The sequence below is a fragment of the Myotis lucifugus genome, unplaced genomic scaffold (assembly GCF_000147115.1).
Source record: "Myotis lucifugus unplaced genomic scaffold, Myoluc2.0 scaffold_7, whole genome shotgun sequence".
NCBI lineage: Eukaryota > Metazoa > Chordata > Mammalia > Chiroptera > Vespertilionidae > Myotis > Myotis lucifugus.
Window position 1 is genome coordinate 13004329 of NW_005871055.1, and position 21766 is coordinate 13026094.

At 41.9% G+C, this 21766-nt stretch overlaps 1 protein-coding gene across 2 annotated transcripts in view; it reads left to right on the forward strand.

Moving 5' to 3' along the window:
* Positions 1-19708, forward strand: part of LHFPL6 (LHFPL tetraspan subfamily member 6) — a 234499-nt gene extending 214791 nt beyond the window's left edge. Inside the window, exon 5 of one of the 2 annotated variants that reach the window (XM_023748867.1) lies at positions 18632-18721. Coding sequence is in view for 1 of the 2 variants with exons in the window: in XM_006083581.3 (XP_006083643.1) it covers positions 18632-18750 (119 nt within the window). In the remaining variant the exon portion in view is untranslated. Of the gene's footprint in view, positions 1-18631 lie in introns of both variants that reach the window. The other variant, XM_006083581.3, reaches the window with a different exon arrangement.
* The last annotated feature ends 2058 nt before the right edge of the window (positions 19709-21766 follow it).

A 21766-nucleotide genomic window follows, 5' to 3' on the forward strand; every position in this document is an offset into this window, starting at 1 on the left:
GAGAATAATACATAGTGTAACACAGCATCGATGCTAATAATAGAGTAATATGCAAATTATCCAGGATGCCGTCACAGTAACAGTAACGACCAGCTGGCTGCGTGGGGCAACCAGGCCAGCAGGAGGGGAAGTTGGGGGCAACCAGGCTGACAGGGGTGGGGGGCAGTTGGGGCAACCAGGCCGGCAGGGGGGGGCAGTTGGGGGTGATCAGGCCAACAGGCAGAGGCAATTAGGGGTGATCAGGCTGGCGGGGGGTGGGGGGGAGTTAGGGGCAATCAGGCAGGCAGGCAGGTGAGCAGTTAGGAGCCAGTGGTCCAGGATTGTGAGAGGGATGTCTAACTGCTGGTTTAGGCCTGATCCCCGGACATCCCACGAGGGGTCCCTGATTGGAGAGGGTGCAGGCTGGGCTGAGGGAACCCCCGCCCTGCTCACAAATTTCATGCACTGGGCCTCTAGTCTTCACATAACAGAAGCTCAAAAGATGTTTGCTATTGTTATTCATATTATTTATGCAGGACCATTTTAAGAGAATATTTGCTGGTAAAACCTTACTCTTCCTTTCACATTTCATGACTGCAAGTTTGAATTGACACATAAAGTCTTAATAATCACATTGTCTAATTGATTTAGTTCATGCCTCAAAGATATTTTTATCTACCAAAGATTTTTCTAATTATATCCTTATGCTCAAAAGTAGTGTTTCAATTAATTTGTTTTGACAATTTGCCAAGTGAATTTGAGTAATTATTGCTTTCATTTTGTTATTTAACTTGAATGAGAAGCCATCATGTTTCCTGTTCTTGAAATTATGCTCTTGGGTTCTCAAGAACAGTACCATGAACTCTGAAAACTCAGAACCTCTTTATATTGGAAAAGATGAAAGTCTGTTCTTTCATATTTTCAATCCAATGAGATATCTCTTCTCCTCTAGTCTGAACAGTGACCATCCTATATCTCTTTATACTTGTTACCTTTAGCTCTGTGACTCCTGACTAATATTTTCTCTTCTCTCAAATCTAACTGCCTTTGAGAAAACTGATTTGCAAGTTATGGGGAGATCAATGGGCAAGAATGGGGGAAAAATAGAATTTGTTTTTTTGAGCTTTTTCAACCTAGGTGATAGTGGGTGCTTCATAAGCTTAGTGACCCAGTTTTCCTGATGTCCACACGGAAGTCTCTGTTTCTGCCAATAACAACAGAAGAAGCTGCTGTCAGCTTCTGTGATATGTAACACAGCTGTGCATCAGAGTGGGACTTGCCTGGGAAGTGCTTGCAAAAAGCAGCAGTTAGTGTCTGCCACTGGGTTCTGGAAGAGACCTCTAACATTTGAGGCATTCTGGTCATTGCTTAAAGTAAACTTATGATCCCATGCTGATATTGCTTTTGGGGAGATGGGGTAGTACTAAAGTGTTGAATAGGCATTGAGTTTTAGCCAAATATAAAGTTGTTAGAGCAGCAATGGCTTTTTACTGGACCTGTTCCAAACTTTTGACACTTAAGGCCAAGTCACCGAAAGTCACTTAAAAGGTCCAGCAGAAGGCTGCGTTCCCTCAGGCAGACAGCCACTGCAAGGAGAGGACAGAGGAAAGCCCGGCAGCGGCTATACGTTAACCAAGAACCAAACTGGGTAAGCCCAGGGAGACCCAAAGGAACACTCTGGAATGTGACACCAAACGAACTGGGAAATTCCCACAGGCAGAGGAAGCCCAGCCTGGCCAGTAGTGAAGTGAAAAATCCTGTCCTGTTCAGGTGTAATCCCCTGAATCCTCTTGCCTTCATGTCTTGCCACATGCACTCATAGCTGAAGCTGCCTGGGACAGCTTTAATTGCACATAAAAATTCTGTGGTCTTTCTCTTAGGGAGCACCTTTCTACGTATCAGCTAGATACGAAGTTGGCAAACTGCGGCTCACGAGCCACATGTGGCTCTTTGGCCCCTTGAGTGTGGCTCTTCCTAAGCCTTAGGAGTACCCTAATTAAGTTAATAACAATGTACCTACCTATAGAGTTTAAGTTTAAAAAATTTGGCTCTCAAAAGACATTTCAATCGTTGTACTATTGATATTTGGCTCTGTTGACTAATGAGTTTGCCGACCACTGAAGAAAAACCCCTTCCTTTAGTGCAGTGGTTCTCAACCTGTGGGTCGCGACCCCTTTGGGGGTCGAATGACCCTTTCACAGAGGTCGCCTAAGACCATCGGAAAACACATATATAATTACATATTGTTTTTGTGATTAATCACTATGCTTTAATTATGTTCAATTTGTAACAATGAAAATACATCCTGCATATCAGATATTTACATTGCGATTCATAACAGTAGCAAAATTACAGTTATGAAGTAGCAACAAAAATAATTTTATGGTTGGGGGTCACCACAACATGAGGAACTGTATTAAAGGGTTGTGGCATTAGGAAGGTTGAGAACCACTGCTTTAGTGGGACATGTTGTTTCCCATGAAGTACATAACCACTCAGTCTTGGGAGGCCCTAAAAGTTCTGTGGAGGAAAATGTGCCCTCTGTGCCTGGCACTGCTCTGGTCTTCTGTGGGAGGCGCCTGGAGGAGATGAAGTCTATGCTCCATTCCCTGTCCATGTGGCCACACTTGTCCTGCACACATACCCTCCTCACTTACCATTTTCTGTTATTTTATCATTAATGCCTAAATATCGTCTTTATTATCTGCAGGCTGTTTGCTCCATTTTTTTGTGGTTGGCTGTGGTTGGTAGGAATGGGCTGTGGCCCAAACAGGGACCTCCTCAGTTATCCCGCTGTGTGCTGAACTCAGCAGAGCAACATGTGCAAATGTCATGTAAGAGGTGAATGAATACTACACAATGCAAATTGTCATGTGCAGGTTTCTCATTTTGCATGTCATATGACCAACATATTTATTGAGTGCTTGTTCTTCATACTTACAAGTATAGGAGTTGCCCACTGATTTTACACATGTATGTATATGCATGCATATATATATATATGTGTGTGTGTGTGTGTGTAGCTAACTTTTAATTCATATTTGTTTACATTTGATTTTGAAATAATTTCATGTTTATAGAAAAATTGCAAAAACAAAGAATTCCCATATACTCTTCCCCAGATCCCCTTAATGTTAAATTTCATCATATTTACTTTGTCATTCTCCCCCTGCCTTCTGCTCTGTTCCCTCTCTCAGACAGAATGTCCCTCCAACCTTAGGTAGTTAAGTGAATAATACCTTAAAATAACATTATTTTATATAGCAGCACAATTACCAAAATTAGGAAATTGTCATTGATACAATACTTCTTTCTAATCTATACCTTTTTTATATACTTTATATAACAAATTATGCATGAAAGAAATGGAATTTACTTCTTTTTCTTTTACTGGATATTGCTTGTTCTGGACTTTATTTCAGCTTTATGGTTTTCCATTTGTATAAAATAACAAACACAAAGTAGTATTTAAAATCTCCAGATGTTCAAAACTAAAAAGAATGCTAGCTACCCATACCTACACTCTAATATGAGAAATTATTAAGAATCCAGAAAGTATTAATAATTATAGTAATAGTAATAGTAATAAACAGAGCTGTCTTTTGTCTTTTTCTCTGATATATAGTTTGGGCTCGGTATGACTGAACCTCATATCAAGTCCAGCTACTGTTCTTACTGTCCTTCCCTTTCATGAAGTTGAGCAGCTGAGGAAAGTATGACCTCAGATCAGTACTTCTGGTACATCCTCAAGTTGATGATGGCTAGCACCCTTTCCTTGAGGCACAGTAATAGCACTTGGGTAAATGGAGCTCCTCAGCTCCTTATCTTAGAGGTGGAGCTATGGGGGCAAGAGAGACACACAGAGAAAATTAAAATTACAACTCTTTAGCAAGATTTTTGGGGGAAATCCAGCAGAGAAATTTATACCATCTAATCTAATAATAGACAAACAGGGTAATTGACCGTACCTTCGTTACGCCTCCCATTGGCTAATCAGTGGGATATGCAAATTAACCACCAACAAAGATGGCAGTTAATTTGCATACATAGGCGAAAAGTGGCAGAGTGAAGACTGAAGGTGGCTCTGGCCGGAGCAGCGCGGGCTTGAAGGCAGCTCTGGACAGAGCAGCAAAGACTGAAGGCAGCTCCGGCCGGAGCAAAGGCCTGGGTCCCTGGTGACGGAGGAAAACCGGTGCCGGCAGCCAGGGGGAGGGAAGGTGTATTGCACGAATCTTTTCGTGCAACAGGCCTCTAGTTGAATATAATTGAAAGAATCTACAATTCAAGATTTTTCCCTAAAATATGTAACCCACATAACATGTTCTGATATTTGAATATGGTCCTTGAACAGCCAGTCATTGCCCCTAATGTACTCCTCTGTATATCTCTCACCTCACTCCTGCTCCAGCTACAGAATGATTGGAGCTGTACTGAATAAAATTTATAAGGATGATATAAAATTTCCTATCAAAATTCACTGTAATATATCTCCTTAGACATAGTGCTGTTATGAGCTCTTTGCCAATACATCTTTTCCAGAGAGTAAATCGCTGCTCTCTCTGACATATTTGGTTGTGTGTAATGGTAGGAACTGCCCCCCCCCACCCCCCACTTCCCCCTCCCCCCATCACCAAGTAATGCCACAGCTTGAATGCATTAGTCCTTAACGATGGACATGTCTGAATTTTATGTTCTGACTCTTTACATTCTGGTTATCTCTGTGGAGAAATAAAGCAAACAAAGAAGGTAGGGGCTCTTTTAAAATTTTTTTGCCTCCTCTTTTTTTGTAGTGGCAAAGCTCCAATGCTTCAAGCTGGAGCGACCTACATGAGGCATGCTATGTGTTTTGGGTGAAAGGTATTCAACTGCCAGGAGAGTTCAGCCCCTAAACCTGGGAGTGAAGGGGCAGGAGAGGTAGGAAGATATTGTCAGCCTAGCACATTAGAATCAAGAGCTGCAGTTCTTGAGGAGAGATGCTGGACTTCCATCCACTGTGCTCCTGTACACAGACTCAGTGCTCAGTCTTTGGTGGTGGCGGGGGGCGGAAGGGAGGGACGGTTCCTACCATTACTCGTAAGTCTGCTCTGTCTACTCCTGGGAGGTATTAATGGGGACCCACTACTGAGTTCTGCTTGTGGACAGCACACCCTAGAACACATCCTAGTGGGTACATAGAGTACATCTTGAAATTGTCTACAGAATGACTCAGAGAAGCAATGTGAGTTTCTACTCCCAGTAATAAACAACAGGAACACTCGGGGGAGCTTGAGAAAGAGCCACACCTCACAAGCTTTCTTTCCTCAGACATTTTACTTCTGCATTTTTTGGCCACCAACCAAGTTTGGTGTTCTTGTCATCTCTTTTCAGACCCACGAGGGATCATTTTAACTTGTTCCATTAAAAGTTTGAATTAAAGCTTTTGTATGTGTTAGGTCAAAGGTTTAAAACCTGTTTCTTTTTTACTAGAGATACCTTTGTTCAGTAACGTCACAAAAGAACAAAATAGAATCAGTCCCATGACAGATTATTTTTGTCCTTGGTTTTAATGCATATGCAAACAAGATGGTCTGAATATGAAGAGGCAGGAAGGAATTTATTCAAAAGGAGAGAGACACCTATTGAACTTTTGTTCATGGCATTTAAAGTACAGAAGTTTTTTTCTCCATTGATCCTTTCACCTTCCTGCCTTCATTATTTATAAAGCAAAAAAAAAAAAGGTGAAATCTAATATGCCTGCTTCTTCTCTATACAAACTTTGCATTTATATCTTAACTTGTTTAAAAAAATTAAATATCAAAGATGAAAGATATTCTGCCTTGATAAATGAAGACAGTCAACTTATTATATCTGGACTCAGGCACTTATAGCCACAAGGCTGGGCACTCAGCAGTGACCTGGTGAGGAAAGAACTAAGCTGGGAACTGTGGGGCTCAGGTACAAATGGGAAGCACAGGAAGGCCCAGAGCCATGGGGGTTTGTGTTCGACAGCTTTAGTTAGAGGGCAAGACAATCTGAGTTGCTGTGTTTCATGCTGTGCTTACCAGAGCAACACTGTGCTGTTAAGGTTGTGTTGCGGTGCTGTGGCAAGGTCTCTAGGTAGGAGTGAGGATGGTATGGTGTCTCCTGTCAAAACACTGAGGGTTTACAGGCAGACAGCAGTCCAACACAGGAGCCGGGTGTGCCCATGACCTGGAGTCCTTCATCAGTTGTGCTCAAACTGTGTCAGGGATGGTCAAAAACACCCAGTTTGGGGGTGGGGGTGGGGAGTATGTGTCCATGGCTGGTTTCTTACCCAGAAAAAATCAGTTATCTGAATTCATCAAGCAAGTTTATTGGGCCCCACTTCCTACATCCTCTAATGATGGGGAAAATAAGACATTGTTGGGGGGGGGAGGACGCTAGCAATCTGAATTTGTGCCAGTAACCTAATGTACATTCTTGATAACCTATAATTAAGCATTGCCCCTTTCTCCTCAAACTGGTCTTGCAAGACCTGTTACCTAAATGCTCACATTTCACAGAGGCCATAAACCATGACACAGCCCCCGGAGAGGGGTTATCAGTGCTGGCACCAGGCCAGGCCCTTAGATATGATCTCAAGACCCCCATCCCAACCCACAGGGCTTTTTGCAAAGCCCACGAAAGGTCCGGAAGTATAATCCATATTTGGGGGACAAAAACACCAAAAGGGGATAAAAGAGGGGCTTCCACCATATTGGTTTGCTCAGATTTTGGAGGTGACTCCGCTGAGACTGACAGCAAAATAAAGCTGTGTAATTCCATTTCTCTAAGCGTCGCTTGGGTTTCTTCGGTCTTCTACAGCACTAGAAGGGATGGGTTTGCCAAGACAGTGCCAGTTTGGTTCCATTGGCTCAAGAATTGGGAGCGCCAAGTCTGCAAGATGTACCCTTTTAATAACCAGAACCATGCAAGGTGGACACAGGTCCCTGGAATCTTCTAAGAAGACTGATAAATTCAAAGTGGTAAAAAAAAAAGTTCTTGATCTGATGGTGTGGCTCAGTGGATTGAGTGTTGTCCCATGCACCAAGAGGTGACTAGTTTGATTCCTGGTCAGGGCACATGTGTGGGTTGTGAGCTCGATCCCCAGTAGGGGATATGCAAGAGGCAGCCAATTGATATTTCTATCTCTCTCTCCTTCTGCCTTCCTCTCTCTCTAAAACCAATAAAGCATATTTTTAAAAAATTACTATATAACATGGGAAAGATACATTTGATATAGATATTTTTAATACATAATCTGAGCACAAGAAAAAGTTCTGGAATCAGTTTGAGCTAAGTTCAAGTTCAAGCTTCACCATTTATTTGTGATACTGGGAAAGTTACTTATTCTGCATGTATATTAATTTCTTCATCTTCAAAATAGGAATAATGTTGGGGAAGTACAAACAGATTTGCTTCTCTAAATTCCTGAAAGCATCATAGGCAAAAATAACTAAATGAGATGCCACTTCTAAACTTTATAGCACCCAGCATACATTCTATACATGACAGCTATTGTATGATTATTAATTTCAGATCTTTATTCTAAGCACAAGTATAGTATCACAAATGTCTATCTATTTTCTGCTGTGATTAAGGCATTATACTAGCATAAAAATGAAGCGTGCAGATACAGTGATACATAGTAGACTCTGAAACACTAAACAAATCAATGAAAAGGCAGATGTTAAACTACAATGTCCCCAAAAGATGAACTGATCACTGAAATTCCATTGTTGTTTGTATAAGATAGTGTTCTTTGTACCCTTTTCTCTGTCTCTATTACTAATAAAAGCTCCACTAAAAACCAACTTGAGCTACCCTAAAAAATCAGCCACACCTCTCCTACCCCATCCTTTTTCTGGGACTGCCCTGGAATGCCACCATGACATTTTTTTTCCCCATTGACTTGGCATGTGATGTGATTTGTTGCTTTCTGTCCCTTTATTGACATATAAAATATTGATATATTTAATCTGTCAAGAATAATATTCCCCATTGTTGAAAGCAGCAATTTTCCAATCAAGCAACTCAGAGTCTTGTTTGATGGAGCATTATAGGGAGCAAAAGAGAAAGTTTTAACAGATTTACTTCTCTAATTAACTGAAAAGATTACAGACAAAACTTGACCTCTGGTAAAAGGCATTCTATTTGTATTATAATAACAAGCATTTATTGCCATGACTGGAAAGACAGAGGCAATGGAAGAATGGCACCATAACTCCTGGTTTAAATTAGTTCCATTACTATTCATGTACTACTATGCTGTTTAAGACATATAAACTTAAAGTCTGTGTTTTTCTAATATCCTCATATACTCAAAAAGACTTTTTTCTCATGTTACTGTAAAATACAATGCTACTTTCTTATTCTTGAGCAGCCAGGTTTTAACAATGACTCATGCTCAGAAAGAAAAAGACTCTATTTTTCCTGTGAAGAAATTCAAGGTACAGTGTTCAATCTGTAATTTAAAAATTCATAGTCTTGCCCTAGCTGGCTTGGCTCAGTGGATAGAGCGTCAGCCTGCGGACTGAGGGGTCCCAGGTTCAATTCCGGCCAAGGGCACATGCATGGGTTGCGGGCTCGATCCCCAGTAGGGGGTGTGCAGGAGGCAGCCGATCAATGATTCTCTCTCATCATTGATGTTTCTATCTCTCTCTCCTTCTCCCTTCCTCTCTGAATCAATAAAGAAATATATTTTTTTTAAAAAATTCATAGTCTTGGGAAGATCCAAGATGGTGTCGGAGAAGGTGGAAGTTAAATTCATCTCCTTCTAGGACCAAACTGGAACTACAGCTAAATTATAGAACAATCATCCTGAATAAGCAACTGAACACTAGCTGAAGAGAAGTCTTATAACCATGGGTTTACAGAAAAAGCCACATTGAGACTGGTAAGAAGTGCAGAAATGGGCTGGCCCTGCTCCCATGGGTGGCAGCTGAGGTTTTGGAGGGATGTCTGACCTGCAGGAGGTTCCCCTTGAGAAGTATGGGGACTAAGCCCCAAACTGGGCTCCCCAGCCTAGAGCACCAGAGCCTAGAAGAGGAGCCACATAACATCTGACTGTGAAAACAGCAGGATTTCTATCGGCAGAGTGATACAGGAGTCTACTACAGACACCAGCATCCTGTTATAGGGCCAACACACAAAATTTCATTCTCAGCCACTCACCCTGGGCTCCAGCAGACTAGAGTTGTATGAGGAGAGTCTGGGATTTTGTGTCTCTGGGGAGAGAGCTGAAGGGACAGCCACCAAGATCACTGTGCTGAATGATTCTCCCATACCGCAGATGCCATATTTCTTGGGTAGAGCACTCCCTACTATGGGGGAAAGCAATAGCCCCACCATCTGGAATCCCTCCATGCTCCACTCCACGGAGCTGACACCATACTAAGGAATGCAGCCCCGCTCTTTCAGTGATAGCCAGTGGGCGGAGTCAGGCAGAGGCAGATCTAGGGGTTACTTGGGATTTTGCTGACCTGCCCCTGGGCCCAGTTCTGGTCCTCCCCACATGCACCCAGACCCAGCAGAGGCAGCCACAAATTGTGGGTTGTTTGTAGCTCTAAACAGGTTGCTGAGAAGCAATCACAGACAGTGTCTTACATTAGCCTTCACAAGAGTACCACCCAAGAGGCCCAGAAACAACACACCCTGTGGCCAACTTCAGACATCAGAGCAGGATCCAATTAGATTCACAAGTGGCATACCAAAGGGAGATCTGCTGAGGCAAATTCTGCTTTGGGTAGTCAGCACCTACACATAAGCTTGTACACAATCAGTAAGTAAATCAACCAATAAATTGCTATTTTAAAACTATTATTATCATTGGATATGGGAAAGGAGAAATCAAGGATGGCATGTAGGTTGAGAATTGAATAACAGCTTATTGTCTGTGTACATAGGTAATGCCCTAGTTACTTTTGAGATGTGGAAGCCCTTAATCAAATTTTGCCACTCTTTACTTACGATGACAAGCCGATGACTCACTTTACTTTGCCTCACCTAGCCTTCTAATCTATAAATAGGTCACATGCTACCTACCCCTCTAGTAAACATCAATAAAGATAGGAAGTCAAATTGCATGCTACACCTGTCTTTGTATATTTTAAGAGAAGTTATTAATGAACAAGATAAAACTACCTGACTTGTAAAAAGAGACATGGCTTTCAATCTATGGTTTATTATATGTTCAATGAATATGAAAAGTATGTTGGTGCATGTGTTTATGTCTAATGTAATTTGCAAACAAGAACAAAAGAAAAGAGAGGAAAACAGTTGTTGTTGGAGTATTTTCTGATCAGATCATAAGACTAAAAGACTGATTAAAATTGGTGAAGAAAAGACAATGTTCCATGAGAGGTATAGAAGCCTTCCATACTGTGCACTCAAAAAGAATAACGTGGATGCTATAACAATAAAAATAATTAATGAATACAGAAACCCATTTAATTATCTCAGGATATTTTGAGTCAGTGACTTTTAATTCTTACAAGTTGTACAGGTTTGAGTCCTAGCTCTGAGGGCATCTTGGTTGCTTCAAAGTTTTGAAAATTATGGATAAAGCTGATATTAAAATCCATGTGCAGATTTTTGTATGGACATAAGTTTTCAGCTCCTTTGGGTAAATACCAATGAGTGTGATTGCTGGATTGTATGGTGAGAATATGTTTAGTTCTTTAAGAAACCCGCAAACTGTTTCCACTGTGACTGTAATATTTTACATTCTTACCACCAATGTATGAGATGTTCCACATCTTTGCCAGCATTTGGTGGTGTCAGTGTTCCATATTTTGGCCATTCTAATAGTTGGGAAGTGGTATCTCATTGAATTTCTCTGATGGTATCTGATGTGGAGCATAATTTCATATGCTTATTTGTCATTTGTATGTCTTCTTTGGTAAAGTATTTGTTAAGACATTTAGCTCATTTTTAATGAGCTTGTTTGTTTATTTGATTGTTGGGTTTTAAAAGTTTTTTTGTCTATTTTGAATAACAGTCCTTTATTAGCTGTGTCTTTTGCAAATATTTTCTCCCAGTCTGTGGCTTGTATTCTCATTCTTTTGATACTGTCTTTCAGTTTTTAAATTTTAATGAAGTCCAGCTTATCAATTAGTTCCTTAATGCCTTTTACCTTTGGTGTTCTATTTAGAGTCATCACCATACTCAAGGTCATCTAGGTTTTCACTTAAGTTATTTTCTAGGAGTTTTGTGTGTTACATTTAGATCTATGATTTATTTTGAGTTAATTTTGTAAAGAATGTAAGGCCTGTGTCTAGTTTCGTTTCTTTTTTTCTTTCCTTTTTTAATTTTATTTATTTATTTATTTATTTATTTATTGCACCTGGATGTCAGGTTTTTCCAGCATCATTTGATGAAGAGACTATCTTTACTCCATTGTATTTCCTTTGCTCTTTTGTCAAAGATCAGTTGACTGTATTTATGGGGTTCCATATCTTGGTTCGCTCATCTATTCCATTGAGCAAGTTGTCTATTCTTCACCAATTACTGGAGATTTAAGGTAAGTCTTGAAATCAGGTAGTGTCAGTTGACTAACTTTGTTTTTCTTAATATTGTGTTGGCTTTCTGGGTCTTTTGCCTCTCATAAACATTAGAAACATTTTGTCAATATCCACAAAAAGCTTGCTGGGATTTTGATTGAGATTGCATCGAATCTATAGGTCAAATTAGGAGAAACTAACATGTTGACAATATTGGTTCTTCCTTTCTATGAACATGAACTACCTCACCATTTATTTAGTTCTTTGATTTTGTATATATTTTGTTAGGTTTACATCTAATTATTTTACTTTTTGGGTATGAATATAAAGGTATTGTGTTTCCTGTTCTCAAAACAGCCTGGTACTGGCACAAGAACAGACATATAGATCAATGAAATAGAATAGAGAACCCAGAAATCGACCCAAACCACTATGCTCAATTAATATTTGACAAAGGAGGCAAGAACATACAATGGAGTCAAGACAGTTTCTTCAATAAATGGTGTTGGGAGCCTGCTGGATGAGGCCCTGCAGAACAGCAAGGTGTCTCCCTGATCGCGCAGGGCTTGTAGCACGTGGTCAGCGGCCTGAGGATCCCGCGCACCCCCCACCTGAACATTGGCTGCTGCATTGAGAATGTGCTGCTGCACCAGAACCTGTCAGCAGCCAGAAAGGGAGCGAACCAATCCCGGGAACACGGGCAGCAACACAGAGATCCCAGGCGACGCCTAGGCGGGGAGATCCAGGACCTTTGTGGCTGCCATCGCGTTGCTGCTGACGGTGGTCGTGGCGGCGGCTGCAGGCTGGTGGTGCAGGAGCCGGTGTCCTGGCTGGGGCTACGCAGGTGCCCAGGCTGCGAGGCCAGAGCCGGGATTCACCGACCACGTTTGACAAGAACTCACCACCCAGTACGTGGACAAGGCTTCCGAGAGATGCCACCCAGAGGGACGTCAGAAGGCTGCTTGCCACCTGCAGGCTGGTGGCGAAGGGGAGCTCAGCCTGCGTCCTTAACAAGGAGCTTCATGGACACGAAGCGTCTCTGGCCTGGGGTCCCTTCCCCTGGAAAGATCGCACTTAACCCCACGTGAGCGGGCGCCCCAGCTTCCCTGCCAAACAGCAGAAAGGGACCCCGGGACGGCTCCTTCCCGCCTCCAGCCCTTCTCCGTGTCCCCAATGCACGCTGTGGGGCAAGGGGTCTGAGAGTGACAGGAGGACAGGCCCCGTGTGGACAGTAGAGGGAAGGCGTCCGCATCCCTGGCGGCCCTGCTGGGTGAGGTGCGGAGGGTGTTTGCGGGCGGGGCGGGGGGGGGGGGTGAATGTCTGTGTACATGTACATGTGCGCGTCCCGCGTGCAGGGAACGGTCAACACGGAGACCCCGGGATTCGCTTTCCTCTGGGACCCTCACTGGGGAGAAACAACCTCGGGTGTTTGGGTGAAAAGCTAAGCTTCCCTCCTGTAAAAGCACAACCGAATCCACGCGAAGAAGGTTGCTGCAGGCGCCCACGTGCCTGGGCCCCGCGGCTCCGGAGGGATTGAGGACACGCGCGGTCAGTGGACTCGGACGTGTGAGCGCCAGTCCTGAGAGGAGGGCGCGGCGGCATGAAGAGGGCTCTCCAGCCGTTGGCAGCCTTCAGAACACGGTAATTTCCTCAACGTGTGGTCTGGGCAGCTCCCTGCACTGTTGCCACGGCCTCTCGCCCGGCTGCCCCTGAGAACCTGCAGGGGGTGATGGAGACCCCAACTCAAACACCGGCTCCTCGGAGCCCACGGGCCCCCCAGGTGATGGTAGGGGGCAGCGTCCTGGCCCTCCCCGGGCAGTGTCCACGTTGTGGCCTGGAATGAATCTTGCAGTTTGATGTTTCCAGGACGTTCTGCAAAGGAGGCTGCCAGGTAACCCAGGTGTGCACACCCCGAAGGTGGGGCCTGAGGTTCCGCCCCTGGCCCTTCGGCGCGGATGGGCCCCAGACCCAGACTCGGAGCAGAAGTGAGGACCGGGCTCCGTGGTGAAGCCGAGTCCCACACTTGTCACAAGAAATCCTTGGTGTGTCCTTGTGGCAAAAAGCCCTCGTGTGGCTTTTACGTGAGGGCGACAAGGGCCCACCAGACTTTTCACATGGAAGCAACAGAAGACACGTGTCATCCTGAGAGAGTGACAGAGGGGCCACTAACTGGCATTTGGAGCAAAGCACTGGATGTGGTGCCCCCCCTCCGTCCCAGGCCCTGGGGGCCCGGGAGGTGACGGGGCAGCCGAGAAGAGAAGCTGGTGTCCTCCTCGGAGGCGGCGGCAGGGGAGGCCACCTCAGCCTTCTCCCCGCACGTGTGGACCTGGGCCTGGGGCTCCCGATGCCACGAGCATGCTCTCCAGGCTCCGTGCCGATTCCTCATCTCGCCGCTGGTCCCGACAACCCTCAGCCACGGCCTGGCAGCCCCTCCCCTGGGCCCGGGGAGGGTGGACTGGCCTTGGGACACAGAGCACTTCCCAGCCCTCCAGGCTGGCACTGTAACACTCCCCCTCCCCCGCCCCATTGCCATTTGCTGCCTGTGCTGTAGACCCGCTGAACCCCCGTGCTTGACACCTGTTCCCACAAACGCAGTTGGAGAGAATGCAAGATAAGCTGTGCCGTGGCTTTGCTCAGCTCAGCTCATCCTCACTGCAGGTCTGGGCCCCTGCCTTGCCCATCGGCTCTCGCTCTGGGGGTTTCTGCGCCCCCTCCCACCCCCGCCCCGGGACGCTGGGAAGGTCTGGAGACATTTTAGTTGTCTCACTGGGGGATTGCTACTGGCCTCCGAGGTGTAGAAGGCAGGGGCACTGCTCCAAGTCCGAGAACACACAGACGGCCATTGCAGAGAAGTGTCCCCCCTGAAGGCCGGTGCAAGGGTGAGTCCCTGCCCTCAGAGGCCACTTTCCCAGGGTGGGCAGGGCAAGGGGAGCCCCTGCCTCCCACCCCCATCCACACTGGGTCTCGGAGGAGGTGTATGGTTAGCAGGGTTAGGCATGGAGGGTCCAGGTCAAGGCTGTTGCCCCCCGACCCCATCCCAGTCTACGCCGGGCCCTCTGCTGCATCCTGACCAGGACAGCCTCCCTTTGGTCTCCAATATCCCAGATCCCCAGTGGTGCGTCTCCTCGGGGATGGCTAATGCTTTCCTCGAATCCATACTTGGCCTGCTTAATCAGGGAGAAGTGACAAGCCGGGGGCTTCTGTGAGGAGGGTGGGGCCAGGCAGCTCCCCAATGTGCAGGGTGGACCGGGTCCGAGGATCCAGTGGTTTTTAATTAAATGCAAATGGAGTAAGTGCTCTCATCAGAAGACAAGCTGTGGCTGAATGGATAATAAAACAATCTCCTTACATATTCTGTCTATCAGAGACTCACTTCGGATCAAAAGACACACACAGACTAAAAGTACAGGGATGGGAAAAGGTATGGAAGTAAAAACAAAAAAGCTGGTAGCAATACTCATGCTGGACGAAACGGACTTTGAAACAAAGGCTATAACAAGAGACAAAGTCCCAGCAATTCCACTTCTGGGTATTTATCCAAAAAGCCCAAACCCTAAAAAAAAGACATGTACAACCATGTACATTAATAAATAAATAAATACATGGTGTTGGGAAAATTAGATACATGCAAAAAAATGAAACTAGACCACCCCCTTACACCATACACAAAAATAAACTCAAAATGGATAAAGGACTTAAACATAAGTTTCCCATAAAAATACTAGAGGAATCCAAAGGCAGCAAAATCTCAGACATATGCCAAAACAATTTCTTCACCGATACCGCTCCTAGGGCATTGGAAACTAAAGAGAAAATAAACAAATGGGACTACATCAAAATAAAAAGGTTTTGCACAGCAAAGGAAACCATCATCAAAACAGGAAAGCCCACTGCATGGGAGAACATATGTGCCAATGTTATCACTGATAAGGGTTTAATCTCCAACATTTACAGGGAACTCATACAACTTAACAAAAGGAGGATAAACAACCCAATCAAAAAATGGGTAATGGAACTAAATAGATACTTTTCAAAAGACATAAGGAAGGCCAAGAGACATATGAAAACATGCTTAAAGTCACTAATCATCCGAGAGATGCAAATCAAAACGACAATGAGGTACCAACTCACACCTGTCAAAATGGCTATCATCAACAAATCAACAAAGGACAAGTACTGGTGAGGATGCAGAGAAAAAGGAACCCTCGTGCACTGCTGGTGGGAATGCAGACTGGTGCAGCCACTGTTGAGAACAGTATGGAGTTTCCTCAAAAAAACTAAAAATGGAACTCCCATTTGACCCAGTGATCGCACTTCTAGGAATATATCCCAAGAAACTAGAAACATCAATCAGAAAGGATATATGCACCCCTATGTTCATAGCAGCACAATTCACCATAGCTAAGATTTGGAAACAGCCTAAGTGCCCATCAGCAGATGAGTGGATTAAAAAACTGTGGTACATCTACATAATGGAATTCTTACCATTTGCAACAGCATGGATGGAACTGGAGAGCATTATGCTAAGCCAGTCAGAGAAAGATAAATATCACATGATCTCACTCATTTATGGAATATAATGAACAACATAAACTGATGAACAAAAACAGATCCAGAGACAGAGAAGCATCAATCAGACCATCAAACCTCAGAGGAAAGGTAGGAGAGGGTGGGGGTAATGGGGAGAGATCAACCAAAGGACTTGTATGCATGCATATAAGCCTAACCAATGGACACAGACAACAGGGGGGTGAGGGCATGAGTGGGGGGGTGGGGGGCAATAGAGGGATAAGGACACATATGTAATACCTTAATCAATAAAAAAAGTAAAAATAAAAATAAAGGTATTATGTTTCCAATTTCAAATTCTACTTGTTCATTGCTGGTATATAAGGAATAATTGACTTTTATATATGACCCTTGTATCCTACAACCTTGCTATAATTGTTTATTAGTTCCAGAGTATTTTGTGGATTCTTTCACATTTTCTACATAGACAATTATATTATCTACAGAGACATGTTTATTTTTTTCCCTAAATTGTATAGCTTTTGTTTTCTTTTCCTGCCTTATTGCATTAACCAGGATTCTAGTTCATATTGAAAAGGAAAGGTGAGAGGATACATCCTTGCTTTGCACCTGATCTTAGTGAGAAAGTTTTGAGTTTCTCACATTAACTATAATATTAGCAATAGGATTTTTTATAGAATTTTTAAACAAGTTGAGAAAATTCCCCTCTGTTTTACTGGCAATTTTTGTCATTAGTGAATGAGTGATTTGTCAAATACTTTTCTGTATCTATTGACATGATCCTGTGATTATTTTTTTTTTTAGTCTGTTGATGTGATGGATTGTATTAATTAATTTTCAATTGTTGAACCAGCCTTTATACCTGGGATAAATATCACTTGGTCATGGTGTATAATTCTTTTTTTTTCTTTATTGATTAAGGTATTACATATGTGTCCTTACCCCCCAGTGCCCCCCCACCCCGCTAATGCCCTCACCCCCCTGGTGTCTGTGTCCATTGGTTATGCTTATATGCATGCATAGAAGTCCTTTGGTTGATCTCTCCCCCTTACCCCCACCCTACCCTGTGTATAATTCTTTTTTATATGTTGTTGGATTTAATTTGCTAATATTTTGTTGAGGATTTTTGGATCTATGTTCATGAGAGATGTTTATAATTTTCTTTTCTTGTAATATCTGTGTCTGGTTTTGGTGTTAGGGTAATGCTGGCCTCATAGAATGTCATTGATTTCTACTCTAATTCCTATTTAGAAACCTATGTTTCTAAAGTGGAAACAGATAATTAATATTAGACCTTTCTTTTTTTCTAATATTTGCATTCGATTTTCCTCTCAGTGCTGTTTTTACTGAAACCACAAATTTTGACAAGTTGTGTTATTTTCACTTAGTTCAAAATATTCTAAATTTCTCTTGAGATTTCTTTTTTGGCACATGTGTTATTTAAAAGTGTGTTGTTTAATCTCCACAAATTTTGGGAATTTTCTAGTCATTTTTATGTTATCTATTTCTAATTTAATTCCATTGTGATCTAAAAGCAGAGATTGTATGATTTCTATTCTTTTAAATGTGTTAAGTTTTTTTATGGCCCAAAATCTTGGTGAATATTTCATCTTCGTTGACAAGAATGTGTATTTTGTTGTTCTTAGATGTAGGCTGGCAATGTAAATTATATTTAATTGATTAGTGGTGTTGTTGAATTCAACTATATCCTTATAGGCTTTTTCTACCTGCTGGACCTATCCATTTTTAACAGAGGGGTATTGAAGTCTCCAGCTATGATAATGAATTTATCCATTTCTCCTTGAAATCTGTCAGTTTTTGCCTCACATAGTTTGATGCTCTATTGTTAGGTGCATACACATTCATGGATTATTATGTCTTTTGAGAGAATTGACTCCTGTATCATTGTTAATACTTTTCGTTATCCCTGATAACATCTTGCTTGGAAGTCTGCTTTTTCTGAAATTAATATAATTGCTCCTATTTTCTTTTACTACTTGTATTTTTAGTATTGTGGATGCTATTATTAGTACAAGGACTAAGCCAAGTCTTAGAGATCATTTGGACCTTGTTATTATGTTCTCATTTACATGGTGCTTTAATTTAAAGGTGAGTGTTGACCTCAGAAGAACCTGAGAATTTTTCTTCTCCAGTTCAGACTGTATGCATAATTTAACAATTACATGTAAATAGCAGTATTCACTTCAACATTATCTTTCAAATGGGTCTCCTCCATAGAGTGGTCCTTTTCAGAAGGATTTCATCTATTTTGAATTTTTCCTAAGGTACCTCATTATGCATATAAGTTTGGTTGATTTAAATTAGATTAATAGCTTCATCTTTTCTATCCTGATTATTGCCATTCTTCCTTTCTTCATTAGGACTGTGGCCATTGGAGGCAGGAGGCATAGGCCTAAGATCTTCCTGAAATGCAAAGAAACCATTCTTGCTTCTTCAGTCTTGAGATAATTTTCAGCATGCATTTTCATTCCATTTGCTTGAGTATACCATATTTATAGTGGGTATTTCAATGTCGCTTCTGTACATTAGGAACACACATACAGAACCTCCTACAAAATCATCCTGATCTGTGCCTCTTTTCTCTTCCCTTCTTGTGTCTCTAGGTAAGTGTGAAATCGGCTGGGCCTACTACTGCACAGGAGCAGGTGCTGCTGCTGCCATACTTCTGTGCACATGGCTGGCTTGCTTCTCTGGCAAGAAGCAGAAGCAGTACCCATACTAAGATGGAGCCACCAAGAATAAAGAGAGGAGAAGATGGGCTGAAGGGGCTTGGAGGTACTAAAAAATCCAGCTACTTTCAAAAGGTGGAATAGTGGTTCTAATTAGTACAATGCTGATGAAATAAAATCCAATGGAATCAGAAACATTATATACTGTGGAAGGGTTGTACAAGATTTACAAAAGAAATGTGCACTTAGAATGATAGGGAAAAAATGGACCAAAGGCTAAAAATATTGAGGGGGTATTAGTTGTTTCTATTCCATAGAGTATTATTAATGTAGAACATATATGCAGGCAAAACAAATCTATATATGCACACAAGGGTTTTAGATTTTTTAAAGATAAGGACTCAGATAATCAAAAGGGCTAGTAGAAACAGTATTATGTTGAGAAGTCGGGTAACCTGCAGATGTTCCCTGTAGGTCATGGTGCTTCTGAAAGCACACAAGCACATAGAGACATACACATTCACACACATGCCCATGCACAAACATATAAAATTGTCACAAATACTGTACAGAGGTTTAGGTATGCATTACTCCTCTGTTTTTAATATACATTTAAAATACTGTATTGTCACTTTATAAAGCATACATTAAACCTAATAAATGTACCAATAAGCCACTCTATCAGTATTTTGTATAGTCTGCATAAACTCTTTATGCCCTCAATCTGTTGTCAGTGTTTATGCAGACCTTTACAGTTAAGCCTTTGTGTTTCAATATTATTCAAAACATGCTACATTTCTCTGAGTAGCTTCTGCTATGATATACTTATGAAGTAAAGGGGAATATTTCTATCCTTTTTTCAGGCATTAGATCTTATTTCTTTTGTCTGTTATTATACTGTGCTGTATCACATTTATTTCAATATTCACTTTGTGAAAAAAAAACAACAAAAAATGCTATTTTGTTTGTATTCGAAAAACTCTGTGAATAAACTCTCTCTTTAATCAATAACTAAATGAGTCGTAGAGTCTTAAGTTCCCTGATTTGCTTCTTTAATCTCATGAATATAGCCTTTTTACTCCAATGGTCCTGTAAATTTTTCTTTTTCTTGTAAGGCCTCAGATTAATTCATGGGATATTAAAGGTGAGTATGAAATAGTTCCTGCTTTCAACTTCAATGCTTTGCAACCAGAATTCTAACTTCCTTTTCATTGCACTTCAATCATGACTAAATTTTTATGAGAGAAGTTTCTTGTTTATTTAAGATTACATTTGAGAGGGCAGTGAGGGCCAGCTCATGGTTCAGGAGGTGTCTGGGCCAACAGTCTCCTGGATGATGAAAGAGTCACCACAAGCTGCATGTGACCTGCTGCTCCTTTGCTTCTACCTGTGCTATATCTTCAGTACTTCCGTGCTAGGGGAAATGTCACACCTCTCTTTCAGGAATCTTGGCCACTTGAGAAAGATTATCCCACACTCCTGATCCCAGCATTAAAACCTTGGCTAAAGAGAAAAATTTCAACCCTTTCATGACTCCCTAACAGAACCAAGTCCTTCAGGAGCCAAGATTTGCATACTGGATGATGGATAGATTGTTTTATTAGGCAATGCTGAGGTATTGCCTCAGATCCTTAAAAAACTTGTTATAGTTAGTTTCTAAATTATATACTTTCACATCTGGCTATTTATACATATAACTATATTTTCTGTTCTCTCTATATAATTATCATCTTAACTTGAATATCTGAATATCATGCTTGCTTCTGGTATTTTTAATCATCCAGGGTGAGGATTCATGCTGCCCTGAAAGAACAAGAATCTGGCCAATAAAACTCTGGGCTTTTTGAGGCTTTGTTGCTATGGTAAAAGTCACTCTGTTCTCAGATGCTTAATTCATAATGTGCTGAATGTAATTTGATTGTGTCTTGTCCACTGAGCAGAGGATTCGCCACTCTGGGTTTCCTGCAGAGAGGGTAAGATGGCACTTTGCTTCCTCAATTAGACCATCATTTTCCTGTACTGTTGGTGCTTTTCAATTTTTTTAATGGCACTTTTCCTGTCTCAATAGTATTATGACTTCTTAGTTCCCATTATCAAGTTGAAGTTCTCTATGGAATTCATTAAGGTCTAATTTCTTGAACAGATTTAATGACAACCTTAAAATTTGTATTTAGTTTTAATGATTTTTTAAAATTTATCTTTATTGTTGAAAGTGTTTCAGATGTTCCTCCTTTCCCCCCATTGACTCCCTCCCCTGACTTCCATCTCCTCCCCAGGCCTCCACAAACTATTGTCTGTGTCCATGGGTTATGCATATATGTATATAAATTCTTTGATTAATCTCTTCCCACCCCCTTCCCACCTCCTCTCTGAGATTCGTTAGTCTGTTCCATGCTTCTATGTCTCTGCATTTATTTTGTTTGTAGGTTTATTTTGTTCATTATATTCCACATATAAGTGAGATCATGTGGTATTTGTCTTTCTCTGACTGGCTTATTTCACTTAGCATAACTACCTGGAGAGTTTTTTTATGATTTTAGACATTAGTGAACTTCACTAGATTAAAAGGTTGATCACTTTGACATGATTACATCAAAAGATAAACCTTTATATCTCAAATTCTGATTACTCATATGTGGTATTTTTTTTTTTTAGAGCAAGCAAAGGATATTTATTCAGAGCTTTTATAGCAAGGGTGTCATCCATCATCACTGTGTTTGGCAGAGACACAAATAGAGGCAGAGAGTGGTAAATATTTATAGGGGGGAAAGAGAATGCTTCAGGTATGCCCTGATTGGACTCTGTTGAATTGAGGAAGCTGTAAGCAGGCTAACTGGTGTGTCCTATGTGATTGACTAGGAAAGGATATTTGGCTTTCTCTTGTTATTCCTAAATTGAAAGTGTGGACAAAAACTAAAAAAAACTGACAAATATTAACCAAATCTTGATTGGTTTGGCCAATTACTCTAAGATTATTGTTTACTTTCCTGGGTTGGTTACTACAGACAGTAGGTTGGTTTCCTGGACAGGTTGTGGCTTAGTTTTATGTTTATATATAATCTACTTCTT